This window comes from Corythoichthys intestinalis, chromosome 21, assembly GCF_030265065.1.
Source record: "Corythoichthys intestinalis isolate RoL2023-P3 chromosome 21, ASM3026506v1, whole genome shotgun sequence".
Classification (NCBI taxonomy): Eukaryota; Metazoa; Chordata; class Actinopteri; order Syngnathiformes; family Syngnathidae; genus Corythoichthys; species Corythoichthys intestinalis.
The window spans coordinates 7,689,691-7,714,637 of NC_080415.1; the positions used below are offsets into that span (position 1 = coordinate 7,689,691).

The 24,947-nt window shown below is 39.3% G+C and overlaps 1 protein-coding gene across 1 annotated transcript in view; it reads right to left on the bottom strand.

The window, feature by feature from the left end:
* Nucleotides 1-24,947, bottom strand: part of shisa8b (shisa family member 8b) — a 111,933-nt gene that overhangs the window by 29,646 nt on the left and 57,340 nt on the right. Inside the window, exon 3 of the mRNA XM_057826666.1 lies at nucleotides 15,331-15,455. Within this exon, the coding sequence (XP_057682649.1) occupies nucleotides 15,331-15,455 (125 nt within the window). The remainder of the gene's footprint in view (nucleotides 1-15,330; nucleotides 15,456-24,947) is intronic.

The following is a 24,947-nucleotide window of genomic DNA, read 5'->3' on the forward strand; positions in this document are numbered from 1 at the left end:
CCCAAGCGGCCGGTGGCATTCTCTTCACGCTTAATGTCCATAAGCGGCGTCATTGTAATCTGTTTGAGGCAATGCGTGAGCGAGTCATTTAGTGCATGCGTTAATTGCGTCAAATATTTTAACGCGATTAATTTAAAAAATTAATGAACGCCCGTTAACGCGATAATTTTAACAGCCCTAATATATGTATTATATTATATATTACTACAAAAGTGTTTGAATTGCAAACATTTTCTGGGAGAAATTTAGCATTATCTGACAGAAGGGGTGCCAATACTTTTGTCCAGCAGTGTACCCCCTACCAAAATCTGCTATCGCGACAGGCCTATTCATACCGCTGTATCCCACTGTGCCACCAATTTTATGTCATTTCAAAAAAAAAAAAAAAAAAAAAAAAGCTCTTGAGGAACACGCCCGAAACAATATTGGAGAAGCTGCAAAAGGATGTTGAAATCTTTACACAGGCGTACTACCAGCCTGCAGTTTCCACTTTTGCACTCGTGTACCATTGTGGGTGCTTATGACCGTGAAAAAGTAGTGAAGGCCAGCACATGTTACTTAATAATGCGTGTGCGTGCGCGCGTGTAATGAGACATAAAAGAGTTTGAAGTGCCACAGGGATAGTAAAAAGCAAAGAGGTCTTTGTCTGGATGAAATATACATGTCTCTGTGTGTATTTCAGACGCTGCAACGATACAAATGAGCAGCGTTAAATTTCAATATTGTATGAACATGCAGTTCATGTCGCCTCTATCGTCGTTTGATTTGAAAGTTTGTATTTTCTGACGCCGTCTGATGTGCTAAGTTAGTCACAAACATTTGATAGCGGAACGAGGGCGCAGATTCACATTGACATCATTAATTTACAAGAATTTCTTTTCTCTTTTCAAAGCTCTTCTAAAAGTCGAGTCAAGCGCGCAGATCTTTAGACGAGTGGCCAAAGAGCAACTGCTCTCAACCGCTCAGGGTAAAAGTTCAACGACAGGTGACAGGCGCGTATCGATGATGTGTTCTTCTGTCACGTTGCTTCTGCAGTCGTGCTCGTTAAATAGGTCAGCTTTTTTTTTCCCGCTTCAAGCTTTCTTTCTGCAATGAGTCATGTTTGCTGGAGAATTTGGGACCACATTTTGGCTTCCTATCCGCACTGAACGTTGCTAAGCTGCTAATAGCTCAGGGGAGCTTCCATAACTTTATTTGGCTTGAAAGGTTTCTGACATTTTTTTTTGAGTCATCCACAGACAGACTCACAGCAGACCTTTTACCACTTAAGGCTGTCGCTCATCATTTTAAACTTGCTTAATTACCCTACATATGTGTGTCTAATCATCGTGACTTTTTTTTTTAACTCCCAACGGACCTCTGTTCTCTATCCTACTCTGGAAAAATCAATAGTGTTCAGCTGTTTTCAATCTATCCAATGTTCCATTTTGTCTCATGGCTCAATCTACATTTACATGTGAACTGCAAACCACAACTCTAATTAACTTAAGATACTATTAAGTATTATAACTACAGGTTGACGATTGCTGATATCAAAAGCAAATTTTGTAAGCCAATATTTGAGGCTGATATATTTTTTGTTAAGGCGCATTGATTATGAGAGGGAATTTCTTGAAAAAAAAAATGCTTCAACCGCTTAAAATTCACAACTACCTGAGACTTAAAGAATTAGTCTAGTGCTACCGAACCAACAAACGCAGCATTTCTTTTTATGATTATACACACTCAGCAAGAATAGCACTTTATTTTTAAATAATTAAACCCATCAAGACGCCACAACGAGATGTAAACAAGTGAGAGTGAGAGTTATATAAATATATATACAGTATATACAGCATACGGTGGTATGAGAAAGTATCTGAACTAGGGCTGTCAAATGATTAAAATTTTTAATCGAGTTAATCACAGCTTAAAAATTAATTAATTGTAATTAATCGCAATTGAAACCATCTATGAAATATGCCATATTTTTCTGTAAATTATTGTTGGAATGGAAAGATAAGACACAAGACGGACATATACATTCAACATACTGTACATAAGTACTGTATTTGTTTATTATAACAATAAATCAACAAGATGGCATTAACATTATTAACATTCTGTTGAAGCGATCCATGGATAGAAAGACTTGTAGTTCTGAAAAGATAAATGTTAGTACGAGTTATAGAAATTTTATATTAAAACCCCTCTTAATGTTTTCGTTTTAATAAAAGTTGTAAAATTTTCAAACAAAAAATAAACTAGTAGCTTACCATTGTTGATGTCAATAATTACACAATGCTCATGGTGCTGAAACCCATAAAATCAGTTGCACCCAAGCGCCAGCAGAGGGCGACAAAACACCAAAATCCAAGAAACAAATGGACATGACACTGTGCTGTCATTTTTAATCTGTTTGAGCGGGGCATGTGCGTTGAATGCGTCAAACGTTTTAACGTGATGAATTAAAACAATTGACGTGATGAATTAAAACAATTAATTACCGCCCGTTAACGCGATAATTTTGAGAGCCCTAATCTGAACCTTTTGGAATTTCTCACATTTCTGCATAAAATCACCATCAAATGTGATCCTATCTTTGTCAGAATCACACTGTTGTAAAAACAGTGTCTGCTTTAACCAAAACCACTCAAACATTTACAGGTTTTCATATTTTAACGAGGATAGCATGCAAACAATGACAGAAAGGGGGAAAAAAGTAAGTGAACCCTCTTCCTAAGGAGCCTTAAAGAGCAAATGAAACCAATTTATACCAAACAATTTAAGTCAGATGTGTGCCCAATCACTGATGAGTGGTTTAAAGCTGCCCTGCCCACTATATAACACACACCTGGTAAAAATTGTCTTGATGAAAGCATTGTCTGATGTGCATCATGGCTCGGTCAAAAGAGCTGTCTGAAGACCTGCGATCAAGGATTGTTGATTTGCATAAAGCTGGGAAAGGATACAAACCATCTCTAAAAGTCTGGATGTACATCAATCGACAGTCAGATAAGTTGTCTACAAATGGAGAGAGTTTGGCACTGTTGTATCTCTCCCAAGGATTGGCCGTCCACCAAAGATGATGCCAAGAGTTCAGTGCAGAATTCTTAGAGAGGTAAAAAAGAACCCTAAAGTGTCTGCTAAAGACTTACAGAAATTACTGGCACAGTCCAACAAATCTGTGCACACTTCAACTATATATAAAACTATGGCCAAGAATGGTGTTCATGGGAGAATTCCACGGAGGATGCCACTGCTGTCTAAAAGACAAATATTGTTGCTTGTTTAATTTTCAAAAGGCACTTGGACACTTCACAGATGTTTTGGCAAAATATTTTGTGGACTGATGAAACCAAAGTCGAATTGTTTGGGAGTAACACACAACGTCATGTGTGGAAGAAAAATGGAACAGCTCACCAACATCAAATACCTCATCCCCACCGTGAAGCATGGTGGAGGGAACATCACGATTTGGGGCTGTTTTGTTGCCTCAGGGCCTGGACAACTTGCAATCATTAATGGAAGAATGAATTCAAAATTTATTAGGATGTTTCGCAGGAAAACCTGAGGCCGTCTGTCAGACAGTTGAAGCTAAAGAGAATTGATGCTGCAACAAGACAACGGTAAGGGACCAGGACGACTGATGTGTGTAAAGCAGTACTTCTCAAATAGTGGGGCGCGCCCCCCTGGGGGGGCGCAGAGCGATGCCAGGGGGGGCGCATGTGTCCTCGGGGAACATGCTTTTGTCTTTTTTTTTTTTTTTTTTGCCGGGCTGGAATAAAGTGTACTTGCACATCCACTCAGTGGGTGGCAGTGGCGCTCTCATTTTCAGAGTGCGTGCAGTATTTTTGAACTAAGGAAGAGCACTCAGCACACAGAAAACAGATATGAAGAGCAGTGTGCCGCCGCCGTTTTTGAAAGCTGTTTTCCGACCGGACTCACTCACGCAGCGACCCACTGTCTTGTCCGGTTCTCACGTCGCCGCCCGAGAAGTGCCATTTTCGGCTTGGGATCGTCACGACGACCACCCTCACCTACGGTTCTACCTCGGCCGCCGAGAATGCGCTTTTTTCGTGCCGTTTGCCTTTTAGCTTTGACTTTTAATACAGTCGGGTGATGAGGAAAGACTACTGTTTACTGTGTCTGAAAATAATTATAGCGGACTGCCAGAAGCCAAATCAATTAAGACGCCACTTAAAGACATTCGACCCCAATCTCATTGATAAGCCGCATGATTGTTTTTCAGCGAAAACGTGCCGAATATTGCCAACAATAGTCCTGCTTTGTCAGTGTTATATCAGTAAACCAGTGAGCATTGTTAGCATGCTCATTGCAAAATGACTCCACACCATTGCAAAGGAGGTAATACTGAGTGTGAGCAGCAAAAATAAAAACTGTCCTTCTGTCCAAGGACACTCTTTTTTTCCCTTTATTCATTTTTTGTTTTTTCGGTCAAATTTTTTGGCATATTGTCCTCATGAGTAAATGTTTCTAATCAATTTGAATTTGTTATTATTTACGGATTGTATTACATTTTATTTTTCTGTATCAAATGGTCAAAAATACCTTGAGTGTATTTTTACAGTTTGAATGTGACTTTTTTTTTTTTTAATTCAGGCAAATTGATGCACGTCAAGTCTTCTCTGTTACAAACAAAACAATGTTAATAAAGTTATACTTTATTATAAGTTGATCTGTTACTTTTTTTCTTTATTAGAAAAAAAGGGCACAATGTTAGGCAGATGCGTATTTATAATAGTAATTTTATAGACGAATAATACTATTTACAGTGGCGAGTTTGGGGGGGCGCGAAACATTTACGTCTTGCTTGGGGGGGGCGTAACAGAAAATAATTGAGAAGCACTGGTGTAAAGGAAAGAATGAATGGGGTCGTGCATCGAGAGATTTTGTTTGAAAATCTCCTTACATCAGCAAGGGCATTGAAAATGAGATGTGGCTGGGTCTTTCAGTATGACAATGATCCCAAACACACAGCCAGGGCAACAAAGGAGTGGCTTCGTAAGAAGCATTTCAAGGTCCTGGAGTGGCCTACCCAGTCTCCAGATCTCAACCCAATAGAAAATCTGTGGAGGGAGTTGAAAGTCCGTGTTGCCCAACGACAGCCCCAAAACATCACTGCTCTAGAGGAGATCTGCATGGAGGAATGGGCCAAAATACCAGCAACAGTGTGCGAAAAGCTTGTGAAGAGTTACAGAAAAGGTTTGGCCTCCGTTATTGCCAACAAAGGGTACATAACAAAGTATTGAGATGAACTTTTGATGAACCACCATGATTTGCAAATAAATTCTTTAAAAATCAAACAATGGGATTTTCTGTACCCCCCCCCCCCACACACACACACACACACACTCATTCTGTCTCTCATGGTTGAGGTTTACCCATGTTGACAATTACATGCCTCTCTAATATTTTCAAGTGGGAGAACTTGCACAATTAGTGGTTGAGTAAATACTTATTTGCCCCACTGTATAAGTCACTGTGTAAGTCGCACCCCCAGCCAAACTACGACCCATAGTCCAAAAATGATGGTAATTACAAAATGCTTGCAATTTTGGGGGAAAATTTGCCAATACAGCCAAAGAACTGTTTTTGTTCCCCATTAAGCATGTCACTAATGTAAATACAAGTACTTGCGCTTCAGTGGTTGCTTATGATCTTAAGGATATGGCAAACCCTAGATTAAGAGGCATTTAAATAAAAGCAACTTGGTGAAAATATGGTAAGCAATTAAAATGCTGTATACACTGTATATTGGGATTAAAGTGTCCCATTCATCCCATTAGCAAAATATTCCTTACTAAGTATTTGAAGCCAGAGGTGTGGGGATGTGGTGTCTTCAAATACTCCTCCTCCTCCCATCCACACACACACACTTATGCATGCTTGCGTGACAGTAAATAGCGGAAAAAAGCAAAATAAACTTTAGTACAATAAACACAAGACCACACATGCATGTGCTTTATGATGTACTTTATAATGCATACTACTATAGCAAGCGGCATTTACTGTACCTCGTCCATATGGGTTGTGCAAGTTGGTGCACAAAATAGGACATGCTGCCTAAAGGGGTCTAGCCTGCTTACATTAACATAGTAATTAGAAAGTGTGTTGTTGTCCTGCAATTTTGCACGTGCAACAAGCATGTGTTCTAATTACAATTACAGATGCTCTCTACTTGACTCCACTCTCAATGTCTTAATTCCTTCTGATCCAAAATGATCAGTATTCACTTATTCATTTTGTGTTTAACATTAAGGCTGGATTTGAATGCTCATGTTTGAATGTCATTGACGGAGCTAGACGTCCAATTCATCTTGACTGGGAGGGGTGAATGATATCATACGCCCTTCCGGTGAAGATGAATTTGACGTCTAGCGCCCTAAATTACAGCCAGTGAGTTAACATTGACAGTATTTTAGAGGAACATTTTGGTAGCAACCGGTTAGGTTGCATAATTTTAAAATGATATATCAATTCTTTGCATGAGCACATCAATAACCTGTTGGGATGCACCATATCGTTACACTGTGGACCCTAATGATACAAGGACCTCACTTTATGCACATCCTCACTTTAATTTTTCACGACACGAGCATTGTCACGAGATAAAAGTCTCATTATGCGAGCAAATTTCCTCTATACAAGCGGCAGAAAAGCCTCTCTCTAGCTTGGCGTGGCCGAGCGCCTTCCTAGGTGGCATGCGAGCTCTCCTTCAGTTTGTCTCCTCAGGAGTTTTGGCATCCCGCTTGGGGGCATTCAAAATTATCGCATCAACAGAATCCATCAATCTGTCCACCTCTTGCCTCATTCTTGTTGTCTAATTTTGTATTGAAGTGCGTCCGAATCATTTGTGCGTACAAGTGGACATTAACCATGTCCCCTGGGGAAATGGTGAGAACAAGAAAAAAACTGTATGAAAAAGTATCTGAACCTTTTGGAATTCCTCACATTTCTGCAGAAAAATCACCATCAGATGTGATCTGATATATGTCAAAATCACACAAATGAAAAAACAGTGTCTGCTTTAACTAAAAAATATAAAGGTTTTCATATTTTAATGAGAATAGTATGCAAACAATGACAGAAGGCGTAAAAATAAGTTTGTGAACCATCACATTTAATATTTTGTGACCCCGAAGATAACCAGATAATAACCAGATGCTTCCTATAGCTGCAGATCAGTCTGGCACATCGATCAGGACTAATCTTGGCCTATTTCTCGCTACAAAACTGCTGTAGTTCAGTCAAATTTCTGGGATGTCTGGTATGAATCACTGTCTTTAGGTCATGCCACAGCATCTCAATGGAGTTCAAGTAAGAACTTTGACTTGGCCACTCCAGAACGTGTATTTTGTTCTTCTGAAACCATTTTGAAGTTGATTTACTTCTGTGTTTTGGATCATTGTCTTTTTGTAGCATCCATCCTCTTCTTAGCTTCAACTGTCTGACAGACGGCCTCAGGTTGTCCTGCAAAACATCCTGATAAACTTTTGAATTCATTCTTCCATTAATGATTTCAAGTTGTCCAGGCCTTGAGGCAGCGAAACAGCCCCAAATGATGATGCTCCCTCAACCATGCTTCACGGTGGGGATGAGGTGTTTGATGTCGGTGAGCTGTTCCATTTTTCCTCCACACATGACGTTGTGTGTTACTCCCAAACAAATCGACTTTGGTTTCATCAGTCCACAAAATATTTTGCCAAAACTTCTGTGGAGTGTCCAAGTGCCTTTTTGCGAACATTAAACAAGCAACAATGTTTGTCTTTTAGACAGCAGTGGCATCCTCCGTGGAATTCTCACATGAACACCATTCTTGACCATAGTTTTATATATAGTTGATGTGTGCACAGATTTGTTGGACTGTGCCAGTAATTTCTGTAAGTCTTTAGCAGACACTTTAGGGTTCTTTTTTACCTCTCTAAGAATTCTGCACTGAACTCTTGGCGTCATCTTTGGTGGGCGGCCACTCCTTGGGAGAGAAGCTACAGTGCCAAACTTGCTCCATTTGTTTGTTTCTCTGACTGTCGATTGATGTACAAACTCTCAAACAATGTAACTTTGGTTTCATCAGTCCTCAAAATATTTTTCCAAAACTTCTGTGGAGTGTCCAAGTGCCTTTTTGCCAACATTAAACAAGCAACAATGTTTTTTTTTTTAGACAGCAGTGGCTTGCTCCGTGGTGTACTCTAATGAACACCATTCTAGTTTTACATATAGTTGATGTGTGCACAAAGATATTGGACAGTGCCAGTGATTTCTGTAAGACTTTAAGCAGACACTCTAGGGTTCTTTTTTAAAAAAAATCTCTCTGAGTATTCTGCGCGGAACTCTTGGTGTTATTCTTTGGTGGACGGCCAATCCTTGGGAGAGAAGCAACCGTGCCAACTCTCTCCATTTGTAGACAACTTCTTTGACTGTCGATTGATGAACATTCAGACTTTTAGAGATGGTTTCGTATCCTTTCGCAGGCACACACCTGACTTAAATTGTTTGGTAAAAATTGTTTTCAATTGCTCTTTAATTAAGTCTCCTTAGGCAGAGAGTTCACTTACTTATTTCCCCCCCTTCTGTCATTGTTTGCATGCTACCCTCATTAAAATATGAAAACCTATAAAAGTTTGGGTGGTTTTAGTTAAAGCAGACACTGCACTTTCTTTGTGATTTTGATAAAGATCAGATCACATTTGATGGTGATTTTATGAAAAATGTGAGAAATTCCAAAAGGTTCCGATACTTTTTCATATCACAATATGGGCTGAATCGAGTAATATGACCATATTAAATAGGCATATTCTGGAGATTATGCTATGTAGATTTAAAACTCTAAAGTATTTTTTAACAGGTGAAATTTATACTGGGGCACTGCATATCAGTAATAGGGCACGTGCGCCAGTGAAATCTGTCTGGCGGCGCCCATGACATCAATGATTACGTTATTTTGCCTATTTTATAAGGATGTCACCACGCAATTTGGATCTATTCAGCCTACAATTTATTATCCATTGTATGGAGTGGAAATATGACATATCGTAGCATGCTCGACGAGTACGCAACATACATACCTGAAACCATGCGCTGAGCACTAGTAGCAAGCTAGCAATGTCATTCTGTTTTTTCAGGCGTCATTGTAAAGGAAATAATGACGGTTTCTTAATTCATGCCATGTACAGAAAATTTATTCAAGTGACATTTCATCTTTCACGTCATAAAATGTGCTATGCATTGCACTGAAACATTCATTATTGTATAATCATCCATAAATGTACTGTATTTAATCCATTTACTCACTTTTAGAATCCTTAATTTCTTAAAATTTGAAGCAGGAAACATTAAATTAGATCTCAAATTTTGAATCATTTTTGAAAGGTCGTGTCGTCGTAAGCACAATAAGACCTAGTGCTGCAATGATTAATCGATTAACACGAGTAATTCGATTAGAAAAAAGCTTCCAATAAAATTTTGCTCCTTCGAAGATTCATTTAATTCAGTGGTTCTTAACCTTGTTAAAGGTATTGAACCCCTAGTTTCACATGTGGATTCACTGAACCCTTCGGAATTATATAATAAAAGCAATTTTTTTCAAATTCAAAACTGATATACAGTATTTCAGCTAGCAAGCTATTAATTTAACAAGTTCCCGTTCAAAATTCTTCTAATTTTGGCAGCATGTTTTATAAACAGGACATAGACTTCATAATGATATGACGGGACACAATTCCCAGACACTGTGCTACGCCTTCTAGTAGGGGTTGTCTCACACTCTGCTTCAGTCGGTCGAAGTCGGTCACAAATACTCTCCAACACATGCAGTGACTGAACGCCGGATTTAGGTTGAAAAAGTATGAAAGCTGTACCGTATACAAACAGGAAAGATTGTCTCAGGAGTGATTTGTTCGAGGAATCAAGGCAATCATTATATTTTTTGTACCATGCATTCATTTTGAAACGTGAAAATAATCAATGTGAGAAATTAACGGCTACGGCATTGGTGTCATAATTTGCAATATTTACGTAAAATAAATGCAACTGCCCGGAATGGAGACTGCTTTACCTTCATATCTATAAAGAATTCAGGGATTTAAGCATTTATTCACAAGAATTTTCAACGTAAAAAGCTCTTTGTGGTGATAAGGCGGCGCTACAGTCACTTAAAGACTAGCAGCACATTTGACATATTTACGCAAAATAAACGCTAACTGCCTGTTTTTTTTTTTTTTGCTATTAAGTTACCAAGAATCGAGACTGTTTTATGTCCATATCTATAAAGAATCCAGGGATTTAAGCATTTATTCAAAAGAATTTTCAACGTAAAAAGCTCTTTGTGTTTCCACTCGGTCTGCTTTGACGGAGATAGGCCCCCTATTAATTGGCCCCGTGTCCCGTCAATATATTATAGAGTCTATGAACAGGTCAAAATTTGACGCCACGCTGCACATTGATTGGTCTGTTATATTCCCTCATACCAAGTGCGAGTCAACCTTCCACTGAGCAAACCAGTTCCTCCTCCCATCAGATCGAGGACTTGCAGTTAAAATAATTCGATTAAGCCTGTAAATTGTGGGGAAAATCAGACTACAACCTAGTCTAAAAAGCCACTTTGCCTTGATTTAATCAGCGTACAAAAATAGGGCCTTGCATTTCTTTACCTTCGCTGAACCACTTGGACTTACTCACCGAACCCCTGGGGTTCGATTGAACCCCGGTTAAGAACCACTGGTTTAATTAGAGTGGCGTTGTAATGGTTTGTTTTAAAAAGTGTTCGCATTTGGTTTTATTCGTTTGGGTGGATTTCCCTCTATGGCAACAGCAAATACAGTGTAAAGTAACTCATCAAACATGGCTGGTTCCGGCTGCTCCCTGTTAAGACCAACATAAGGCTGCAAGTTTTTGTTTGCACTAATACAATTGTTTATGCATTTGTAATTTAGTTTGGAGGTATATTTAGCAGTTTTTTGGGGGCGAATATGTGTTTAAAAAATTTGTTAAGAGCATTGCAAAAAGACACGTTAGCATTTGATAGTATTTAAGCTTGCGGGCTTTTGCTTTGCAAGTTAGCCAATTGTTCTTCTGTTGTACTTCGATCCTCATTTACAAATTTTTTTTTTCATACCGTTTTAGGCTAACCTCAGGTATTTTGATTTATTTTTAAATGCCTTTATTGCGCTTCTGAAATGAAAGTGCAATCCTGCATAGTTTGAAAAAACACTCGGGAATTTTATTTTGTAGTCGCATTTAATGCTTTTTTGAAAGTGCAATTTAAGCAATCCTTTGTTTTACATCTCCTAAAATTTATTATAGCTGCAGCCCTAATAAGAACAATCCAAATTTTAATTTCTGACTATGTCCGGTTTCAGTGGAATGGATATATATACACATATTTGCATGCGCCATTACAGTATATACACTCATGTAAATAGAATAATCAAGGATTTTTTTTCAAGAATAATGAAGGATTTTTTTTTTCTTTTTAGTCATATGTTTTAGTTTTAGTGTCAGAAATCCTTAAACTCAATTCAAGGAAGTTTGCTACCCTTGATTTGTTTACATCATAGAACGTGTCAATCAATTTATTATTCAGCGCATGAAAGAAGCCAATGATATTTTTATTCCTCTCAGCTACATAACACATGTGCTGCATATATTGACACACACGACCATAAAGTCACACACACAAGTGAGGGAGTCAAAGTCTGTCACTCTTGTTAGTCCCGCAGGCTTTTTACTCTCGTTACCTTCTAGTCACACATGTCATCAGTCTTTACACTTTATATATAAATCAAGGTCATGGGATGATGTAGTGGCAAAAACGCAGTTTTGGATTTTCACCTTGATTGTAAACTAAAGGTGTGACAATACAGTGGACCCTCATGATACCAGCACAATCTGTTCCACGACCAATTTTATAACGTGAGATGAATGTATTTTCTCCATAAGAAATACAGTGGTACCTCTACATACGAATCTAATTCGCTCCAAGACCTGGCTTGTAAGTCAAAATGGTTATATGTCGAGCGGGATTTTCCCATAAGAATACAATGATCCCTCGCTACTTAGTGCTTCAAACTTCGCGTCCTCAGTCCATAGCGGATATTTTCTCAAAAAAAAAAAAAAAAAAAAAAAAATACAGATGAGCTGTCCCGAGCCGATCGCGTAGTCTCACTCTTGTTCCCTCCCTCTCCCTGCTCTTTGTTCGTCAGGCACTGCACTGGAGTTCCTTATTAAAGATAATGATGTTGTAGAGCCGGGCGGTATACTGAAAATTTACCATTACCAAAATTCTTCATGATATCTGATGTAATTTTGACCATATCGGTAAATTCGGTAATTTAATAAAACAAGAAAATATTATCTTTTCATCCCGCTTTGACTCTGTGTTGTGCGGCTATGTTCATTCCCCTTTAAGAAAGCAGTCAGTGTGCTTAAGTATGAAGTCACGTGGTTAACAAGAACTCAAACAACAGCCTGGTAGGCTAACGCTAACGGATAATGCTTTGCCAAACTTTCACGCAACATTAAGAGTCTTGGTGGCCTCCAGACTGGCTTTCACCCGCTGTCCTCCCTGGTTCTCACGATTTCAGGAGAGGGTGCTTTCAGCGCTTTCTACTGGTAGCCAGGCCACAGGCTAACGCTAGCGGCTAACGCTACAAATGAACGTGATGAGTCAGATAGTGGCTCTAACCTTGTCGAAATGGCTGAACTTAATGAGTGAATTGGGCACAGACTGCACCTAGCAATCAGTATGTCGCGTTATTTTGTATTTGTGTGTGTGTGTGTGTGTGATTTCTCCGATACCATCATAAAAGCTATTAGTGTAAAGCATTCTGCATAAAGTATAATCCAACAGTGAAGCCTATAATATGACCGTTTAATGGTCACAGCTATTTTTCTGTATGTGCTTGCTTTATTATTTGTCATTACTGCCATCATAAAATCTTAAATGTTTCACTGGCATAAGAGCAATATAGCTTTAAAGCGGAAGTTCAGGATATTTGACATTAGGGTTAATCTTCGAGTTAGCAGGGGTTTAGTTAGTTGATGGAGTTGATTTCAACAAATTCAGTTCGTCCGTAATTTGTTAGTTTCAGGGCTCTGGAGTGGATAAGCTTAGTTTATGTTTAGACTGCATATCCAATTGTTAAATTGAAAGCTGGTAAACAAATCAACGAGAAACGGTTAATTTGTATTTCCTGCATTGATTCAGATTTTCAAATTATATAATAGTCCACTTGGGCAAATTTATCGTCATTTATCGTTATCGAGGTAAAACTGCTCAATTTACCGTGATACGTACTTAAGGCCATATCGCCCAGCCCTACGATGTTGACTGATGTTTGTGTTTGGTCTTGCCAGAGTCACGAGCTTCCAAATCGCCACATGCATCAATCATCGTTTAACTTATAAACAGTTGCTGTGGCAACTCATTGTGTGTAAGAGGATTTGAATAGACTCACTCAATGAAGTGTTGTGAGTGCATGCGCAGACGGGGGGATAACGAGGCGCGCGTTGGAATGAATGTGTGTGTGTGTGTGGCGACGTTCGAGGCAGCCGGACGTGTTGTGTTCGCTGCAATTAACGCCACATGTTAAAAGTGATCCTGAGGTAAACTCTGCAAATTTGAATTTGTGTCTTTGGTTATGTATAGCTTTTTTTGTTGTTGTTTTTTTTTTAATAAAACTGAAATTTTCTATCCAGACGAAGGAGGCACATTTTAAATATATTAAAGTGATAGTCATCTTTGAGTGAACTTCATGTAAAATTTAAGTATTTGAAGGCTTGGCCGAGTGTCCTCTTTTTTGGAAATCAAAATTTGGAGACAATGTAGAGCTGCAGAGTGTAGAAAGAGGTGAAGGAGAGATGGAAGTTGATGAGCATGAGCAGAGGTGAATTGACTATCAACAAAGGATGTTACAATTTTGATTTTGTATACTGATGCCTGAAAAACAACAACAAAAAAGCACTTTTTAACAGAAACTAGTATTTTGGTCTGAATATATATATAGTTAGATATATAGTATACAGTGTATCACAAAAGTAAGTACACCCCTCGCATTTCTGCAAATATTTAAGTTTATGGCAGAAAACACAGACAAGACTGAAAGAGCAGTTTCTGCTCTTGCACTCCTCTTTAAAAAAAAACTGCTGTATTTTAAGCCAAAACAACTGTCGTGTATGATCGAACAGTATGTCTATATGCTGCTATAGCAGATTAATGGCGCATTAAGCCCCGGAACTATTTTTAATATGTCCGTTTTACCCTGGAAACCCCCGTTTACAGACGTCACGTTTTGTTTCAACCCTGCCATCAAACGAAGGTAATTATATTTATTATTCAAAATGTCTGTCATTTTTAGCTTAGAATTATTAATTGATGTCTAATATTTCGTTAAAAAAACAACTTCAAAAAGTTATTCACTCGCATATTTTAAACTTTTAAACTAATTATGTCACAATGGAAAAATGCTGTGTCTGTAAAAACGTTAACGGATATCTACCTCATAACGATCGCTTAGTTGTATTTATATATTATATATATTATTATATACATTATATATTTATATATGTATAATTGTATTTATTTTCCCCTCAAAATAACTCAAAATATAGCCATTAATATCTAAACCCCAGGCAACAAAAGTGAGTATACCCCTTAGAAACTACGTACATCCCTAAATGTCCAAATTGAGTACTGCTTGTCATTTTCCCTCCAAAATGTGATGTGACCCGTTACAGGAGTGCTGTCTGCATTGCTGCAGAGATTGAAGAGGTAGGGGGTCAGCCTGTTGGTGCTCAGACCATACACTGCACTCTACATCAAATCGGTGTGCATGGCTGTCACCCCAGGGGGAAGCCTTTTCTGAAGATGGTACACAAGAAAGCCCGCCCGTCTCATCAGACCATAGGACATGGTTCCAGTAATCCATGTGCTTTGTCGACATGTCTTCAGCAAACTGTTTGCGGGCTTCCTTGTGTACCGTGTACTTTAGGATGTAAAGCTTGAAGTGAAGTTTTTTGAGGTGAGAGTTTATTTGCAGTACATTTCAAGAATATAAACAAAAATCATCTTGGAATAAAATACGTACGTTGCATTTTGACACTGGAAAAGAAACGCCTGATTCACATATTTGCTGTTCCAAGAAATTTAAGTGTCACTTTACTAGGTACACTTTTGTCTTGTTGATTCTAAGAAGGTGCAAGAAATATTTTGGAGACATTTTAGTTGACATTACAATACCAGCAGAAGCCATTTTTAACATTATTGCTATCAACTAAATTGTAGTGCGCGTCAGTCAACCTGTGTGTGTCCACGCTCCCCTCTCGACTCACCGCTCCTGCTGCGCTGCATCCTGGACGAGACACCGTTAGCTCGTCCTCTGCCGGGTGAACTGCTCTCGACGTTCTCGACTGGGCTCACCTCGCCTCCCTGTTGCTTCAGCAGGTCAGTCAGTGTCCTGTGTAGTAGAAAAGTCATGTTTTTATTTAATATAATGTATACTGTAGGTTCACGATAGCAAAATTTACAATTTTATTTTGTAGTTGTTTCGATTAATGCTTAGATTTTATTAACTTGTGTCGGCTATGTGTGCCATCTGTGAAAATAAAATGTCATTACACAGAAATAGTGTTGCACCAAAACGGTATCATTAGCGTTAAGGCGCTAAAATTACATTAATGGTGGCGTCCAATCATCAATTTTGCTGTGAATTTCAATGCGTTTACGACTAGCAGACCTCCAATTGATTTGAAGCGAGAGGATGGCAGGAATTCGCTGCCGGCTCTCCTACTTCAAATTGATTGGATGTGTAGCACTTCCAAAGGCAGACGATGAAGTAAAATAATTAAATTTGTTCTTCATCCAGCCAAGATGCACCCTCCCATGCCAGACAATGAGTTCAAAGAGGCCGGAAAAATGTGGTACGGGCACAGAATCATTATCAACTGACACCACACAGCTGATTTTGTGAGCCAAAAATGGCACAGTGATATGAAAAACTATCTGACCCTTTTGGAATTTCTCACGTTTCTGCATAAAATCACTGTGAAATGTGAGCTGATCTTTGTCAAAATCACAGAGATGTAAAAACAGTGTCTGCTTCAACTAAAACCACCTAAACATTTATAGGTTTTCACATTTTAATGAGGGTAGTATGGAAACAATGACAGAAGGGGGAAAAATAAGTAAGTGAACCATCACATTTAAAATTGTGTTGCCCCCCCTCTTTGGCAGCAATAACTTCAACCAGTCTGGCACATCAATCAGGATTTATCTTGGCCCAATGTTCTCTACAAAACTGCTGTAGTTCAGTCAGATTCCTGAGATGTCGGCATGAATCGCTGTCTTTAGGTCATGCCACACCATCTCAATGGGGTTCAAGTCTGGACTTTGCCTTGGCCACTCCAGAACATGTATTTTGTTCTTCTGAAACATTTCTGAAGTTGGTTTACTTCTGTGTTTTGGATCATTGTCTTGTTGCAGCATCCATCCTCTTTTTTGCTTCAACTGTCTGACAAACGGCCTCAAAACATCCTGATAAACTATTGAATTCATTCTTCCATTAATGATTGCAAGTTGTTCAGGCCCTGAGGTAGCAAAACTGCCCCAAATCATGATGCTCCCTCCACCATACTTCACGGTGGGGATGAGGTGTTGATATTGGTGAGCTGTTCCATTCTTCCTACACACATGACGTCGTGTGTTGCTCCCGAACAATTTAACTTTGGTTTCATCAGTCTACAAAATAGTTTGCCAAAACTTCTGTGGAGTGTCCAAGTGCCTTTTTGCGAACACTGAACCAGCAACAATGTTTTTTTTTAGACAGAAGTGGCTTCCTCCTTGGAGTCCTCCCATGAACACCATTCTTGGTGTTACACATAGTTAATGTGTGCACAGAGATATTGGACTGTGCCAGTGATTGCTGTTAGCCTTTAGCAGACACTCTAGGGGTTCTTTTTTTTTTTTACCCCTCTGAGTATTTTGCGCTAAACTCTTGGCGTCATCTTTGGTGGACAACAACTCCTTGGGAGAAAAGCAACAGTGCCAAACTCTCTCAATTTGTAGACAACTGCCAATTGATGAACATCCAGACTTTTAGAGATGGGTTTGTATCCTTTCCTAGCTTTATATAAATTAACAATCCTTGATCGCAGGTCTTCAGACAGCTCTTTTGACTGAGCCATAATGCACATCAGACAATGCTTCTTATGAAGACAATTCTTACCAGGTATGTGTTTTATAGTGGGCAGGGCAGCTTTAAACACTCATCAGTGATTGGGCGCACACCTGACTGAAATTGTTTGGTAAAAATTGGTTTCAATTAGGGTTGTTCCGATCATGTTTTTTTGCTCCCGATCCGATCGTTTTAGTTTGAGTATCTGCCGATCCCGATATTTCCCGATCCGATTGCTTTTTTTTTTTGCTCTCGATTCAATTCCAATCATTCCCGATAATTTTTCCCGATCATATACAATGCATTAAGAAAAAAAAAATATAAAACTCGGACGAATATATACATTCAACATATAGTACATAAGTACTGTATTTGTTTATTATGACAATAAATCCTCAAGATGGCATTTACATTCTTAACATTCTTTCTGTGAGGGATCCACGGATTGAAACACTTGTAATTCTTAAAGGATAAATGTGACTTTGTATATTGTTACTAAATATTGCCATCTAGTGTATTTGTTGAGCTTTCAGTAAATGATAATGCGGCCATTTAACTGTTCTGCCCAAATACATGATGGGAAGTGCAACCATGACTGTGCGTAGTAGTACCAATTGATATATCTTCTCTGCGTTGGGAAATAACATAGGGTGTTAAGAAAAAGATCAATTACTACCTTCCTTCCTCACATTGCTTCCCACGATATTTCTATTCATAGGGAGAGGGATTGTAAGGCTTTAGCCAATTAAAAAAAGGCTCCAAAAGCTGCCAAAATTCACTCTACTCATTTTACGCCACCTTTTAGCTCTATATATAGGTATTACGGCGCCATTACAAATTGAACGCGACAATGCGTGAGTGGGTCGTGCAGCGCATGCGTTAATTGCGTTAAATATTTTAACGTGATACATTTTTTAAAAAATTGATTATCACCGTTAACGGGATAAATTTGATAACCCTACCTTAAGCCTAAACTAAAGACTCTGGATGAGTGTAACATATTATGTCTGTAACATTAAATACAATTAGAAAACGATTTAATTAAAAAAAAAAAAAAAAATTAAAAAAAGGCATGTCCGATATTTTTTTGCCGATTCTGATACTTTGAAAATGACGTGATCGGACCCATCCCGATCGATCAGGACATCTCTAGTTTCAATTGCTCTTTAAGTCTCCTTAGGCAGAGGGTTCACTTACTTATTTTTCCCCCTTTGGTCATTGTTTAATACTATTCTCATTAAAATATGAAAACCTATAAATGTTTGGGTAGTTTTATTTAAAACAGACACTGTATTTTCATCTGTGTGATTTGACAAACAAACATTTGGGGTCACATTTGATGGTGATTTTATGCAGAAATGTGAAAAATTCCAAAAGGTTAAGTTTTTTTTTTACTCAAAAACAATTCAGTTCATATCCTAATTCATGGTCAGGGACAATTGATTAAAAAAATAGTAAATGATTCGATCCAATTTGGTTCTATAAAAAATGGCAATTTAAAACCAAATGTTTCGTTTTGAATGAATGAACATTCATTCACCCTTGCCGGTCTTGATTGATTGGGCATCCAGCGCCATCAATAGCAGCCATAGAGTTAACGGAGGCATTATCATGGTGGAAGATTTTGGTAGCCACTTGTTGGTTCGTTAATTTTGTTTTTAAACATTGACACCTTTTTAAAATGATATCTCAATTCTGGGCATGAGCATATCGATTACCTTTTGGAATTCAAAGTATCACTATATGTCACCATATAGATATTTTGTCACATTCCAAGTATCATTACACCGCTAATATTGTTATATCATCATACACTAATGGTGAAGATGGCTGTACAATTTTTTTTTCTTACATATTTCCTTTCCTGCATTACTTTTGTAAAGCATGTTAAGGTTAGATGAAGAATCCCAAAAAGAAATTGAGGTAATTTCACTACCATAATGGGGGGATAAATTGCAGAGCTGCAGCATTGAAATGCAAATTAAAAATACACAGATTAAAAAAAAAAAAAAAAAAATACAGTCTCAAGTGGCACATTTGCAACATTCATCTTTTGCCTCGCTCAAGGCTGAAAATCCAGTTGGACTTGACTGGCGGCTTGTTTTGCTGTACAACATATGGACAAGGTTTCCTGCAATCTGGTCCTTTTGGATCAAGAGTTTTGGGTGCACGCACACATGCACACGTGCCGTAATGAACACATGAACGCACTGTTTTCAGATTTTAGCACTGATGTGTGATCCGCTCCCTTGATCAATAATTCAAACACTAGCGCCTCTGTTCTGCTAATGACGTACAGATGCGCTAGCACACACACAAATGCAAAAAAAAAAAAAAAAACGCTTAAACTGACAGTGAGAGCCAGGGGCAACTTGTTAGCACTAAAGTAAAAAAGTGCGGCCCATCGGCCATGGCTGTGATCTTCTGCAGATTATCTGCGGTAGGGATGATGTCATTGAAAAATGGTGTCATAGTTACCCAAATTGGATTGCTGCAGGGATTTCTTTTATGGCATGGAGGTCTTCCTGTGTTTGTTATGATAAAGTAGCTAGATTGGCCCAAAATAAATAATTGTAATGCAGTGATATCTGTGCCGATACGGCACTGAAATGACGTCTGTGGAATTGGGGGGGGGGGGGCTAAGAAAAAACGTGTCGATTAGAGCTGAAACGATTACGTGAATAATTCAAGTAACTCAATCTTAAAAATTGATCGAGGAATTTTCTCCGCCTTGCGGAATCGTTTAATTTTGCCTGCTGTAAGCATGACGTTTTGCCTGGACTGCTTTTAATGTAGCACAAGGTAAAATTAAGCTAATGTAGCGCCAATAAATAAGATTAACGTTATTGCACAGTTGACGGGACACTGGGCTCAGGGCCGATCCGTAGGGGGCCTATTTTGAAAAACTTAAAATTCAAATATTTTCAAAACCAAAGCCGCTAGAAACCTAAAAACAAAACAGGCACCTCTCTTAGGCATATATGAGTCTCGATGAGCAGCGAAATAAAAAAGTTCAAAGTCGTTCCTTAACACTAGAAAACCCAGCAGAGGCCGACTCGGCCTTTTCCAAGACAAATACCCCTAATATTCTCCTCCACAAACTCAGCCTCTTTGTTTTTCTCAAAGTTTTCACTCATTTTCTTGTACTAACTTCAGACACAATGACCACAATTCATGCTCCATGCCCATGATTTAGTCCTTCTAAACTATAGACACAATTCCTGCTTTACAGTCAAATTGCAGTTCTAAAACGCTATATTTCAAAACAATGTACACATTTGGGCCATTTGTTTCTGTTTTTGTGTGTAGTGTAGGAATAGTGAGCAAAACTCCATGAATAAATGTAAATAAATAAATGGCACTGTTAGGAGTACCAGAATTCTCTGGGACTTCTAGTGTTAATAAAACTCTGATTATTTTTTAGAACTCATAATGTAAGTATAACAAAACTTAAAATGGTGATACAATTCTAAAATTTCACGCTAGATGCACAAAAATCACCAAATGCAGAGATAATCACCAATATTTTCAGGAACAATGGCAATATTTAACGTATCATATCAAGTTTTCGCCAGAAATAGCAACTTAAATTTTTTTAAAATTTAGTTTTAACGTACAGTTATCGTTCGTTTTACGTAAATATTTCAAGCAAAAGTTAAGGTATAGTGTAATCCAACATGGCGGCCGTCACGAAACAAAGAGCTTTTTAAGTTGAAAATTCTTGTAAATAAATGCTTAAATCTCAGAATTTGTAAAGATATGAATGTCAAACAGTCTAGATTCTATATTAAAATAAATAAACAGGCAGTCATCATTCATTTTACGTAAATATTTCAAGCCAAAGTTACAATAATTTTATGCATTAATTTTTTTCACAAGGTTTAAAAGTGCATGCATGGTGCTATTTATTATAATAATTACCTTGAATCCTTGACCAAATCACTCGAGACACTCTTGCCTGCTTGCATGTAGTAAAACCTTCGTCCTATTTCCACCTAAATCCGGCGTTAGAACGCAGTGTGCGTTTGACTTCATCACAGTGAACGCCAACTCAACATTCTGCATGGGTCGGCGCAATGTCTCTGGGAGCTGTCTTGTCAACTGATGGTGGAGTCCGTGGTTACTGTACCTTACTAACATAACGCTAGCCCTGCAGAGGGGTAGGTTTCTATTAATTATGACTACTGTCGATGCGTGGCTAACGTGTCTTTCATACAGGCTTTATTCAAACTGTAAAAACACTGCACTGTAGAGTGGTGAGGGTGTAAAATAAAAATACTGTATAATAAAGCTAACTTTCAATTTTAGCCCAGTAGTCATTGATGGATAAAACACCCAAGTAGCACTGGTGCCTAATGTGCACCAATACAGCAGGTATCACACATTTATTTCTAATACTGCAAAAAGTCAAAATCCTATCAGGACTCAAACTTAAAACTGAACTAAAACTTAAAAATAACTTGACAAAAATGGAAATTCAACTGAACCACGTGGAAAAAGCACCTAAATTTTAACTAATGTGTGTTATCAAGCATTATGACATTTTTAGGTAAGAAATAAAATTATTATTATTTTTTATAATATCTTAAGTTTTTTGAGTTGAAAGCAGTGAATTTGGTTTTTTTTTTCTAGTCACATCTGAGATGCAGTTGTTGGCTGTTTTCAACATCGTACATCTAAAATTGTTGATTTTCTAAAAATGGTTCATTATTAGGTGAAATGTCTTGTTTTCTCATGTATATTTATAATTGCTCTTTAGCTAAAAAAAATATGTTCTATCCGATTACTCGATTAATCATTGGAATTTTCACTAGACTACTCGATTACTGAAATATTCGATTGCTGCAGCCCTAGTGTCAATGCCGTGCAATGTACTTTTCGAGATTTAGTTTGCAAACCGTGGTCACCTGACCCAAGATGGCCGCCCATCCACTTCAAATCAATTGGATGTGTCGCACCATCAATGGCAGACAATGAGTTAAGAAAAAAAAAATCCTCCTCTGGCCAAGATGTACCCTCCCACTAATTAGTTTATCACGAGTAGATGCCAAATCCTTTTGAACCGGGAGCAAATGACGATAGCAGCACAAACTAAAATTTTTACAGCACAAACGAGCTCAAACGTAGCATAAACGAATGGCACCATTTCGGGTCCATTTTGCAACAAATGGCAGGGCTGCGTGACATCACTCAAAAGTTAATATCTTAGTATCTCAAAAATTATAGCAGCAAAAATGAAAATTTTTACAGGACAAACCAGCACAAACGTAGCACAAACGATTGACATTTTTAGCCATTTTTAATCAAATTGGGATGGCTGCTTGACCTCAGATTGACCTATAAAAGAAGTGTTCATACCTCCCAAAAAATTGCAGCTCAAATGAATTTTTTTCAGCACAAACCTAGTACAAAAACTAATGACATCATTTTTATATAAATTTGTGTCTGATGGGGAGCCAACTTCATGAATTCACTTTGAAGGCAACATGCAAATGGGCCCGAAACCAATATTGAAAAACCAATGTCGATATTGTCCGATATCATTTTAAAATGCCCCGTCAGAAAGTCGAATATCGAATTCAGGAGGAGCAGTGTGGTTTTCGTCCCAGCTGTGGAACAGTGGACCTGCTCTACACCCTTGGCAGAGTCGTTGAGTGTCCATGGGAGTTCGCCCAACCAGTCTACATGTATTTTGTAGATTTGGAGAAGGCCTTCGACCGTGTGCCTTGGGGAGTCCTTTGGGGGGTGCTCCAGGAGTTGGGATACCGAGCCCCTTGGTAAGGGCTGTTTGGTCCCTGTACGACCGGTGTCAGAGTTTGGGCCGCATGGGCCCAGTGAGAGTTGGACTCCGCCAAGGCTGCCCTTCGTCACCGATTTTTATGGACAGAATTTCTAGGTGCATCTGAAGCGTTGAGGGGGTCAGGTTTGGTGTCCTCAGCATTGCATCTCTGCTTTTTGCAGATGATGTGGTACTGTTGGCTTTATCAAGCCGTGGCCTCCAACTCTCACTGGAGCGGTTCGCAGCTGAAAGTGAAGCGGTTGGGATAAAAATCAGCACCTCCAAATCTGAGACCATGGTCCTCAGTCAGGGAAGGGTGACGTGCCCTCTCCGGGTTGGAGATGAGATCATGAATTCAGAGGTAATGAATGCAGTTGTGTAGCATATGATGGTTAGCAACCGTGTGGCTTAGTGTGGCTAGTGACATATGCCGTAAAGTAATCAGCACATTTGTAGTTTTTTCTTGTGTGACAGGGTTCCTGCCACCATCCTCAAAGTTAATTAGTGCGGTGAAAGCGATACAGACCCTTTCAAGATATAAAAGTGGTGTCATTCAACTTGTTGTCAGTTGACATATCATCACAAATTCATGAAAATATTTTATAAAGGTTGAAAAGTGTGGTTTTCGTCCCAACCGTGGAACAGTGGACAAGCTCTACACCCTCCGCAGGGTCCTCAAGGGTGCATGGGAGTTCGCACAACTAGTCTACGTGTGTTTTGTGGAACTGGAGAAGGCGTTCGACCGTGTGCCTTGGGAAGTCCTGTGGGGAGTGCTCCGGGAGTACGGGTTACCGAGCCCCTTGTTCGGTCCCTGTACGACCGGTGTCAGAGTTTGGTCCGCATTGCCGGCAGTAAGTCGAATTCATTCCCAGTGAGGGTTGGACGCATTTTTATGGACAGAATTTCTAGGCACAGCCGTCCGGTATGGTGACCTCAGCATGGCATCTCTGCTTTTTGCAGATGATGTGGGGCTGTTAGCTTCATCAAGCCGTGACCTCCAACACTCATTAGAGCGGTTCGCAGTCGAGTGTGAAGCGGTTGAGATGAAGATCAGCACCTCCAAATCCTAGACAATGGTCCTCAGTCGGAAAAGGGTGGAGTGCCCTGAGAGCCTGCCCCAAGTGGAGGAGTTCAAGTATCTTGGGGTCTTGTTCACGATTGAAGGTGGGAGGGAACGAGAGTTCAACAGGCGGATCGGTGCAGTGTCTGCAGTGATGCGTAATCTGCACCAGTCTGTAGTGGTGAAGAAGGAGCTGAGCCGAAAGATCGATCTATGTTCCTACCCTCACCTATGGTCACAAGTTGGGGCCGTGACCGAAAGAACAAGATCCCGGATACAAGCGAAATGAGTTTCCTCCGCAGTGTGTCCAGGCTCTACCTTAAAGATAGGGAGAGAAGCTTCGTCATCCGGGAGTAACTCGGTGTCGAGTCGCTACTCCTGAGAGGAGTCAGTTGAGGTGGCTTGGGCATCTGATTCGGATGCCTCCTGAACCCCTCCCTAGGGAGGTGTTCCAGGCATGTCCCACCGGCGGGAGGCCCCAGGGACAATCCAGGGCACGGTGGAGAGACTATGTCTCTCGACTGGCCTGGGAACACATTGGGATCCCGCCGGAGGAGCTGGTTGAAGTGGCTGGGGAGAGGGAAGTCTGGGCTTCCCTGCTAAAGCTTCTGCCTCCGCGACCCGACCCCGAACTAAACGATAGATGATGGATGGATGGATTGACGGCTACCTGATAATATATCGTACAACTCTACAAATGACAAAATGCATTGAATCACTAAAGTATAGGTCTGCTAGTATATTCCTAGACACCACACGTGCACATGGTTAGCATGTTTGATTGATGAGTCTCTTTTCAGAAAATTATATTCATCAATTCGAATCAGTTCTGAACTTAATCATCTGACTGTGAATCCTTTTGTCTGTGTTGAAGACTTGATTCAATTTTGACGCGCGGTCGCCCCATTTTAAATATTTGCCTCGGCGCGACAAAAGC